The sequence below is a fragment of the Emydura macquarii genome, unplaced genomic scaffold (assembly GCF_026122565.2).
Source record: "Emydura macquarii macquarii isolate MOO-44397 ecotype Brisbane River unplaced genomic scaffold, CSIRO-AGI_Emac_v2 contig_499, whole genome shotgun sequence".
NCBI lineage: Eukaryota > Metazoa > Chordata > Testudines > Chelidae > Emydura > Emydura macquarii.
The window spans coordinates 4,372,343-4,383,449 of record NW_027130636.1 but is presented as its reverse complement, the minus strand read 5'-3'; the positions used below and the strand labels follow the sequence as shown (position 1 = coordinate 4,383,449).

Below are 11,107 nucleotides of genomic sequence, written 5' to 3'. Positions count from 1 at the left end.
TGCAAGAAAGGAGATTCAAGTTAGGGTAGGTTTACACTGCTGCAGAAGCAGACATTGATGTGGCAGCATCAATTAGGCAGCTCAATCAGTCGGAGCGCACTCTCCAGTCAACTCAATTAATCTACCTCCTGAAAGGTGGAAGGAAGCGTCAACGGGAGGGCATCTTACATTGATACAGCACTGTGAAGATGCTGCTGTACGTAAGTGGGAGATATGCAAGCTACATTAGGTAGCTTGCATCTGTCCTGTCGACTGCCACTGCCAGTGTAGACTAGCCCACTGATATTTAGAAACAACTTTCTAACTAAGGATAGGTAAGTACAAGAACATGTTATCAAGGGTGGCCATGGAATCAGTGTCACTGGAGGCTTTTAAGAACAGTTCAGACTAACACATGTCAGGGATGGCCTACATTTTATTTGGTCCTGTCTCAGTGCAAGGGGAACGGACTAGATGATGTCTCAAGATCCCTTCTAGCACTATATGTGTGTGATTTTTTGGGGGGGGGGCACATTAAATTTAACTTTTTATTGAAGATTTAGGGCCTCCATGTGGTGCTAAAATTTTGAGGTGCTAAAATGCCTGACTGTCATTGATAGGCCTTTCACTGCCCCCATGAAAACTTGTCAAAGTTATGAAGCTCTGAAAATTGTTGCTTGCACATACTCAAACTTCTTAGTTTGGCAGCTAAGTGCTCCAGGGCTTCAGTCTACACTGAACTTGCTCTGTCCTAGGGCAACAGGGGCTGAACAGGACTTCCCCTGCACCTGCTCTCTGCAGGGGTCACCGTGCTGCTAGGTAGCAGAACTGTGAGCAGGGAGAACGCCTCTCCTGTATTCAGTGCTCCACCTGCTAGGGCCCAGACTCTAGTGGAGGAGGAAGTAGCCTCCTTGGAATGCAAAAAGAGGAAGAAGTGGGTCTGAGTAGAGTAGTGAGCAGGGAGACTGGGCTGTGGAGCCAGGGGAGGTCATAGGACTGGGATGTGGCACAGAGGAGGCTAGGAGCATGATGAAGAAGGGCTCCCAGGGTGTCTGGTAGAAGTCTTAAGTACTGGACATGCTCACCTCAGAACCTGACATGGACTGCAAGATGCCTGTTTCCACATAATGGAATTTGTGATTTGACTTTTTTTAAAAACCCAGGGAACTACACCCACATACTCTACATTAAATTAATGTGAAGTTTGCATAGTCAAGGATTCAGAAGCTGGACCTGAAACTTTAGCTGGACTCCTTTGTTCCTATGCATTATGGTAATCTTGCATGCTATTTTTTTCCACAGGCCCCATGCCTCTTTCAGAGCACAGAATGGCTGATGTTTTGTGAGCAACTATACCCTATACACGTTGAATGAGGATAAAATGAGTGGCATTGTATTTACTGCCACCTATTCACCCTTTGCTCTCAATACAGTAGTGCTTCACAAATGAAGATCTGTCTCCCTGATAGTGCAATCTCTGTGAAGCAGTATAATGACAGTGAGAGAGTCAGTTTAAAGGTCCCTATAGGATTAAGTTCAGTATCAAATTTTGAGTGCATGCTGCTAGTATCGTCATATTGGTGCTTAGTACCCACACACCTACGTGTGCACTTTCCACCTGAAACATGGCTTGTGAAGCAAAAACTTCAGGGATGGAATGGTCCAATGCTCGAGCAGTAGGTACAGCCAATGTATCTTTAGGTCACATTAGACCAGTATTTCTGAAAATGGGGGTCCTGACCCAAATGGGGGTTGCAAGCCTATTGTGTGTGGGGGGGAGGGTCATGGTTATTGCAACCCTTCTGTGCTGTTGCTGGGGGCGGTGCTGCCTCCAGAGCTGGGTGACAAGGTAGGGGGAGGGAGGCCATCACAGCCTGAAATATTTGCAAATGAGGTCTTTGAGAACCCCTGCATTAGACCAAATGCTGACATTCAAAGTACATACAAAGAAACTGAAAAAGAAAGGTAAATGCTGGAATTGTGTACCCCAGAAACTGGCCAACACAAAATAGGGAGCTGACCCCAAAACACTTAACCACTCTTGCCCTATGCTACTTAATAGTGAAGTATGTTATGTCTTAAGCACTGCTTCTCAACCTTTTTGTATGGGTGACCCCTTTCACAGAGCAAGCCTCTAAGTGTGAGCCTCTGGCCCCTGTGGGCTCCCTACTCCCCTTCACCCCTAACCCTTGTAGGCTCCCCATTCTTTGCCTCTAATGTCTACACTCCCCCTTCTCTACCCACATGGGGAAACTGACTTGCATGCAGGGAGAGGCTGGTATTGCTGCTTGGTCCTCTTAAAAGCTGCTCCTCCATGCAGTTCTAGGGGGCTGTGAGTGGGGGGAGTGAGGAGCAAAGTGAGGGCTCCCTTGCATTCAGGTCACTTTTCCCACCTGGGCTGAGTAAGGGGAGGGCAGGGAGCAGTAGCTCCTCATACTTGCCTTGCAGGAGAGCTCAGGTGAGGAAAGTAACAAGCACGCAGAGAGCCCTGTTGTTGCTCCTCATTGCCCTCCCCCCTGCAGCCACGGGGGGGGGGGAGGGCAGAGGAACCTTTAGAAGGCTGAGCAGTATCTGTGGGTCACTGCTCGCTCCCTCAGCCATGTTCTAGGAGGAAGCAGGGAGGCTCACTCGCGACCCCCACAAAACAACACCATGACCCCAGTGTGAGACCCACTGCCTTAGAGGGATCCCATTACTTTAATTGCCCACAGCCCTTGTCCTGCAGGAAAAGTGTACAATTTCCCTGTCATTTGAATCCAGGTCTAGGCCCAAGACCCAGCGTAGAAAACCCCAACAAACCCGTCCCGCCGTCAAGGACGTTTTCCTTGGGTGTTGCTCTTAAGGATTCTCCTCCATTAACTGAAGTGTTCCCTGCAGCACCTAGACTCTAAGGCTGTTTTTAGTCTGAGCTCTAGCTGTGCACCTGCGCCCTCCCCGCGAGCGTTCTCCACTCACGCTCACCTTCCCGCCCGCCAGAGCAGCCTCCGTTCTGTGGTGGGGTGCTCCGCCGTTGGCACATGCGCACTGCACACCCCCGAAAACAGGAGGAAAAAAATCCACCCCCTCTTCTTTAAGGCGCCAAAGGACTCTGGCGTGGGCGCATGCGCCCTCCTTTGGTCCATAGTACAGGCAGAGACTAGTTGGGATTTAGCGTTATCTGATTCGGTAGAGAGCAGCTCCTGCGGCCCGTCTGGGAGCGCTGGCGCCGCCCTCTCCTCCATCACCCACGGTGATGAGGCGGGTTCGGCGGCGGTAGCGCTCGTCTGCCTCGCGTCACGTCGCGCGCCGCTGAAGGTGTTTCGTCGCTCGCTGCCGCCGGTCGCGCGCGCTCCCAAGATGGCGTGTGTGCTGGAGACGCCGCTCCGTATGAGCGTCCTCTCGGTGAGTGCCCGGCCCGGCCTGGCCCGGCCCGGCCCCGCCCCGCCCCGCCCCGCGGCCTGTCCTCTGCGCTGCGGCTCCTGGGTGGTGTCATGGAGGAGGACAAGCACGACAGAGCCCCAGTGGGGGCGCGGGCGGCCGGGGATCCGGCACTCTCTTCTTTCCCCCCGGGAGGCCGGGGCCCTTGGTTCCCTGCCCTGCCTGCCCTGCCCTGACTGAGCTCAGCGTGGCTCTGTCCCAGGCGAGCAGGGCCAGGTGCTGTCAGGCGGGGACACTCCCCCTGTCGTGCCCGCGGGAGGGGGCCCAGGCTGTACCTGCCATCGTGGCTTCTGACTGTCGGTGAGGTGCGGAGGAAGGAAGCTGCTGCCGCCTCCTGTGTGACCCCCAGTGCCTGAGGCCTGTGTCCCGGGTGGGGGGACTCGGGAGAAACCAATGTACCCCTGGGGAATTGTGCGCTGAAATTAAAACTTCCCTACATGGTATTTTTAAGTTCTGCCTATTTTATTTGTCAAAATAACACACTATAGTCATGCCCGTTTCAGTTATTTTGGTGGCTTATTTCACAGTACCTGTCAGTAAGTATGCCTGCAACAATGCAGACAATAACAACAAATCCAGGAAATGTTATTTTGACAGATTCCTTACTGGGCATATTAAAGCAGAACTCTGAGTAATTCATTTAAACTACAGTACAGAAGTGCATTTACTGCACCCTTCAGAAGTTTGTGCAAGGGCTTGGTGGAGTCAGAGGTAACAGAGGTTCTGAGGGAAAGGGAAGGAGCCTGGAAGCGAACCTGGTTGTTGGGTGTGGGAGAAGTATAGAACAGGTTTGTTTTTTTTGGAGGGAGGGGTTGTTAGGGAGTTGGAGAACCTTCCCATTCAGATCCTTGTTGACCTCTAGACTTTTCCATTCAGTCAGGCACATCTGACCCCGTCCCTGTGTGTCTCTGCACCCCCGTCCATATGTGTCCCTGCAGCTCCCCTCCTATTCAGCCCCTGACTCAATGCTGTCACCCCATTAGCCCCTGAGCCTGCGCCTCAGTCTGTTCTCCCTACTAACCCTTCTTAACCCTAGTCTGTGACCCCCTCCCCAGTAGCTCCGTGTGCCCTGCTGTATGTGTTCCATGTCGCCTCCTCACCTGGGAGTGGCCTGGCTGTGAGGAATGCAGCCTCTCTTCTGGCACCACAGCAGCCCCTGGTGGGTGTAAGGTGTAACTGCAGTGCCTCTCCAGCATAATCTGTATTCTGCAGAGAAAAACATCTGCAGAGGACATAAATTCTGTGTGTGTGTGCAGTGCTGCGGAATTCCCCCAGGAGCAGACCAGAGGGCCAGGGTGGGTGGAGAGAGCCATCTCTGGCCACTGTTGTCTTTCTCGTCCCTCTCAGCTCTTCATCTGCTACAGAGGACAGCGGGTCCCAGGGAAAATAAGGCAGCCCCTTGTGAAGGTGGGGAGGATCCGAGAGGGATGCACTGAAGGGAAAAGAGATGATAGTGTGGATGGGGAAGCACATTTGAGAAATGCAGAAGAGGTGAGAAAAGAAAGAGGAAATAGATAAAACTAGACAAATTGGAAAATAGCACGAAATAGGGAGATAATGTGTCCATTGCAAAAAAAAGAAATGAAAACTGCATATGTGAAGATAGAAAACATAGCTTAGTGATCTTTTGTGTATATATCTGTATTTTATTAAGTAGCTAATAGATGCCCTATAGCTAAATGTGGAGAAAGATGTAAGAGCCAAAACAGTATTTCAGTATACTAACACTTTGTGTTGGATACCCTAGTTTCAAGAAATTAGTCTCCTGGATGTTAATTATTCTCAATTCTCTGGTTCTCTTGGTTGTAATATATTTAATTCTCAATGTTCTTTTTTTTTTCTGAAGCAGATATGGTACTATTAATTTCTTTTTCCGAAAGTACTCTTTTTACCTTCCTCTGCCTTTATTGGTGTTGAGTCTACACACTTTTTCTATAAATCTTGCACCATATAGGGACACAGGTTCCTTGCTTATGAAAACTGCTGTGTCTATTCATAGTTTTTAAGCACCCTTGCCCACTCATTGCTGGCAGGTGGTAATTTTATCTTGGTCAGTGAAGTGCTCTCAATAGCACTTCTGGGTGCTTTTCTGATGGCTATGTTGCTGCTGTCTTGTACCCTAGTGAGGAGGCTCATCCACTGCTGCTATGCTAGTGAATAGGCTAAAGGACAGTGTAGAATGAGCATTTAATGCAAGGTCTGCATTTTGCATCTATACACAGCTAAGGTTTGCTTTGGATATATTTCTGGTGCAGGTGAAAGTCCACTACTGAGCCTGCTCTGCTCTCAAAAGCTTGATCCTTGGGCTGGAAAGCCAAATGCTCCTGTAGATTGTAGGTGGCATAATGAAGCAGAAGTAGTCTTCAAGGATGTCATTGTGGAGGAATGTGAGAAGCCTAATAAAGGGAATGGGCTTAGTTGGTAAACAATATCATTTTCCAGGTTGGTGTCCAATCTTCCAAACTGGATACCCCATAGTTAGCTACGTACATGTTACTTTAAGAAAGCCTAAATAAGTGATCAGACTTTTAAGAATGCTGAGTACCAGCAAATTCCATTAAAGTCAGTGGGATCTGCATGTGTCTGCACCTTTGAAAATCAGGCCACTTTTATTGTAGCCTGATCGATTTCTTTTTCTGGGAAGTTGAGTGACTTGCTGAGATGAAGGAAACATATTTTGGGGTACGTCCTTGTGAGCTCTGAGCGGAAGCTTTTCTTTTTTCTCCCACCGTTGATTTGGGGTGCTGGCTTCTTGCATGCACTTCCAACCTTGGGTGTCTTAAGGGGAAATAACTAATCACTGGTGCATAAATATTCAGTAGATACATATGTTGTTGCTGGGATCAGAGTTTTAAATTAGTCTGATTGTGAGGAACACATGTGTGTTGTTACTGTACATGTTGTAGTGTGTTAGTCTGCCCTTCTATAAATAAATCCATCAATGAAAGCGGTGACTGTGATGTGTGAGGGTAAAATGTGTTGAAGGATATCTTAACCGAACACTCGCTTGTTTTAAGAGTTTATGTGGGTGGGTATTCCTCTTGAGCAATCTTAACTGTGTTTTTATGAACATTTTTCCTGTGTGGGGGACTATAATATAGCCCCACAAAAAAAGTAAACTAAGAGGTAATGTTCTGCAAGTGTTGCCTTTCCGTTCAATGCTAAAAATGGTTAAATTGCAAATTAAGGCAATCCAGATATCTAGGCAAAACAACTCCCATGCCTAACACAGACACATGAGAATGCCCAAATGCCCACACAAGCTCATCGTCCATAGAACTCCCTTTCATTCCCAATGTATGAATACAAAAATATTCACATCCCATTCAAAATTGCACTCACACACAATGTTAATTCCTAACTTGGAAGTTGTTTGGTTGTAAATATTATGCATGTAAGTGTGATTGTGCAGCCTTCTATCACAGCCTTGTCTGGTAGGTTTTGTAGAGTTTTTTGTCTCATTAGGCATTGCGGTTAGTTTGAAATTTACCATTGCATAAATTGACAAACTGTAAATTGTCTTTTTCTCTGTAGGAAGTAACGGCTAGCAGTCGCCATTATGTTGACAGATTATTTGACCCCGATCCCCAGAAAGTCCTGCAAGGTGTCATGTAAGTAATATGAACTTGAGTTTGAAGTTCTATCATTAGTAGGCTAGGTTTGCTTGAAACTTAGCAGCTTTGCACTTGAAGGGAAAGAAAGAGGTACTCTGCAGATTTCTATGTGAATTTATTTTAGAAAGTATCACATGGATCAAATACAGACACATGGTCATGGTTTAGTATATTATCACTTTGTAGTGCATACTGTTGGTAGTGCAGCTTCATAATCACCAGAAGAGTAGGTCTGATGGGAATTCTGTCCTTATTCCATCACCACAGCAGATGCATCCATCCCTTGCTTCAACAATCTTCCCTTGCTAGTATATATGAAACATTATATTGACAGAATCTCTTTTTTTTCTCTCCCTCTAGCTTAGTATCTGTAGTAGTAGGGAAAAGGTATTGCTAGAAAGATTTTGAGGGGAAAACAGTTTCAAGGATTCTAGATTGGTGCTACAGTAAGGTTTTTTTGGTCTCCACTTGGGTCCACAAAATCTTCATTCCTGCACCTTGACACAGCAACACTGCAAAAAAGACCTTGAGCTGCCCATGAGTGACTTCCTGTGAGAAACACTCTCCTTGCCTTTCAGCTGTCTCTTCCTGGCTGATGTTAACTAGGTTTACTAGCAAATGTGAATGACCAGGTATTCAGAGGGCCAGGAGACAGGTAAAGGATGGAACTCTTCATACTGCCTGTGGATAGCTTGTCTTTCCATGTGTCCCATAGAAGATCTTGACTCTAATGCTTGGCCCCTGTGTGGCTCTTGAAAGCACACTGTCACCCTAGAGCATTGCCTCCTGGGTCAGTCTGCTCTTTTGTAACTGGAGACACCTAAGGCTCCCATCTGGCTCTTAAGCCTCAAGTCATTCTCTGTTTAAACAGCTTGTCTGACTTTAATAAAAACACCCCTCCCCTGCCCCAAATCATGCGGTATAAACATTACAGATTCTTTGTCTTCACTCCATGTAGAAAAATCAGATTCCACCTCCTCTCTCCTTTTCCCCACACTTGTGTTTTGAGAAGGCCAAGGTCCACGGTGACTGATGGTTCCTTCCCAAACCCATCTCACTGTCTAGCCATGTTTTGCCGTAAGTCTCTAAGGAAAAATTGTCTTAAAAAAAAAGCAAAAATTGCAGTCAACCTCTTCAGATAACTCAGCCAACCATGAAAAGCATTTCTGTATATCAGAGATATTGGCCTCATTTTGTGGTGAGGGCTTGAATACCCTTTCACTCAGGCTGTAGGTTTGGAGTAAAATTAATTGGGAACAGGTAAATCTTGCAATCCAGTCTGACTGCAGAATGTGCCTGTTCAGTTAATGAAATTAAACATTGCATTTAAAGACGAATGCATTTTAATTCCTCTCTTTTTGTCAAATTAGCTCTTGGTTCCCAATGTAACCAGTCATCCTCCCACCCCTTTTATGAATTTTCTTGTATCAATCCCATATTCCGGACACTGCATCCTGCCTCTTGCTCACCCCCTTCTCCTTGTGGTACTTATATACACCCCTTTCTCACCCACCCATCCCCTTTGGGGACTTGGGTGTAGTCTCATCTTTTGCCTTCCCCACCTTTTGAGCACTGGTGCTGTGGGGTGCAACAGTGGACAAGTCTCCCCTGAACTGGTTGCTCCAAACAGCCAGTTCTTGTGAGCCTGTTGCTGTGGGCCTTGGCAGCAAAGTGTGGGGGAGAAGCATCAAGGAGAAGACCTCCTTTAAATTAGGGCAGTAACCTCCTAGTGCTGGAGGTAGCAAATGCTTTTTACATTTTTAAATCAGTAGGTCCAGATAACTTGTATCCAAGAGATTTTTAAAAAAGAGATGGCTGAGGGTCTTGCTTGCCCATTGATAATTCTTTTTCAAAAGATCTTAGAATACTGGAAAAGTTCCAGAAGACTGGAAAAAAGCTAATGTGCCAATATTTAAAAAGAGTAAATGGGATGACCCATGTAATTATAGGCCTGGAAATCTGACATCAACCCCAAACAAGATAATGGAGCAGCTGATATGGGACTCGATTAATAAAGACTTAAAGGAGATTAATATAGTTAATGGAAATCAACATGATTTTATGGACAAAAGATCCAGTTAAATTAACTTGATATCTTTTTGATGAGATTACAACTTTGATTGATAAGGGTAATGTGTTGATGTAATATACTTAGACCTGGTCTACACTGCAGAGTTAGGTTGACATAAGGCAGCTTATTTCAAACTAACTCTGTAGGTGTCAACACTACTATGGTGCTCCTGCTGCCTTAAGTTGCTCACTACATTGACCTAATAACTTCACCTCCACAAGAGTCATAGCGCTTAAGTGGATAGTTAGAGTGATGCAGCGTTTGTGTAGACACTGTGTTACTTACATCTCCTGTTGACTGTCAGCCTCCTGGTGAGGGATTGGGTTGGGCTGCCAGCCCCAGCAGCAAGGTCCAGGCTGTTAACCCACCCCAATCCCTCACCGGAAGACTACCGGGCTCAAGCTCTCCCCCTCTGCTCCCAGTTCCTCACCAGGAGGCTGTCAGTCTTGGGCTCTCCTGCCCCCCGCCCCATACCCAGTCCCTCAACGGGAGACAGCAGCAGTGCTCCAGGCTATCAGCAGTTGGGTGGTGCTTCAGACTGTAAGACTGTAAGACCTGTGGTGGGGTGGGCGTTCTGGCTATGAGCCCCAGGGCTCCAGCTGTCATTGCCACACAACAAGCACAACAAGGGTACAAGCAAACAATATGTGTTTTAATACGGTTAAATGTAAACATGTACATATAGGAACAAAGAATGTAGGCCACAGTTATAGAATGGGAGACTATCCTTGGAAACAGTGACTCTGAAAAGGATTTGGGGGTATTGATGGATCATCAGCTGAACTTGATGAGCTCCCATTAAAACACTGTGGCCAAATGGGCCAAAGCAATTTTTGGATGCATAAACAGGGAAATCTCAAGTAGGAGTAGAAAGGTTATATTACCTCTGTATTTGGCACTGGGGTGATCGCTGCTGGAATACTGTGTCCAGTTCTGGTTTCCACAATTCTGGAATGATGTTTGATAAATTGAAGAGGTTCAGAGAAGAGCTGCAAGAATGATGAAAGGGTTAGAAAACTTGCCTTATAGCAACAGACTGAAGGAACTAAATCTGTTTAGCTTAACAAAGGAGCATAAGGGGTGATTTGATTAGTTTGTAAATACTTACATAGGGAACTAATATTTGATAATGGGCTCTTCAGAGAAAGGTATAACACGGCCCATTGGCTGGAAGTTGAAGCCAGAAAATTCAGGCTGGAAATAAGGTGTAAATTAACAGTGAGTAGATAATCAGCAAAGCAGTTTAACCAGGATTGTGGTGGATTCTCTATAACTGATAACTTTTAAATCAAGATTGGATATTTTTCTAAAATATACGTTCTAGGAATAATTTTGGGGCAGTTCTGTGGCCTGTGTTACACAAGAGGTCAGACTAGATGATCACAGTGGTCCCTTCTGGCTTTGGTATTTAGCAAATTTCAGAGATGCCGAGCACCTGCAGCTGCCCCACAGACTTCAGTGAAATTTGTGTGTCACATGGGGACATAGGAGCTGTGTGGGGGGGGGGACATGCTCATTGAAGGCAGATTCTTTGGAAGCAGAGCTGGCAGCCTCTACCAAACCTCTGAGCATCTGCATATAACTTGGCCAAATTTGGGTGTATTTTTCACAGGGAAAGCAAAAGCCAGGCATATTTAACACTAATGCAAACCCCACCAAATTTCAAGTCCATCTTCCAAAGACTGGAGGTGCTAATGGTTTAGAATTAAACTTGCACAACCTTTTTTAGCACAGGTAAAATGTGTATTTCCTTCATTCTTGGCTATGACTGAACGTTAGCTGACACTTTCCAAAAAGTCAACCTGAAACAGGCATATATATGTGGAAAGTTTCTGCCTGAACAAGTGTTATAAGCAGTTGAAAACAGGTTATTGTAATGGAAAAGTGTTAGACAACTGTAGCTACCAGTTCTGCCCAGAATTTCTTTGTTTTTTCCCTGTCTTTTAAGGAGAAAGAATCATGAGGAGACAAAAATACTAATCTTTGTATTGACCTTGCATAAATAATGGTACAGGCAAAAGCAAAC

At 46.1% G+C, this 11,107-nt stretch overlaps 1 protein-coding gene across 3 annotated transcripts in view; it reads left to right on the top strand.

The window, feature by feature from the left end:
• Window positions 1-3,212: 3,212 nt before the first annotated feature.
• The window catches only part of ARMC8 (armadillo repeat containing 8), a 187,472-nt gene continuing 179,577 nt past the window's right edge, over window positions 3,213-11,107 (top strand). For all 3 annotated transcript variants that reach the window (XM_067538782.1, XM_067538781.1, XM_067538780.1), the window contains exons 1-2: window positions 3,213-3,360; window positions 6,931-7,007. In XM_067538782.1, the coding sequence (XP_067394883.1) occupies window positions 3,316-3,360; window positions 6,931-7,007 (122 nt within the window). In that variant the 5' untranslated portion in view covers window positions 3,213-3,315. The remainder of the gene's footprint in view (window positions 3,361-6,930; window positions 7,008-11,107) is intronic.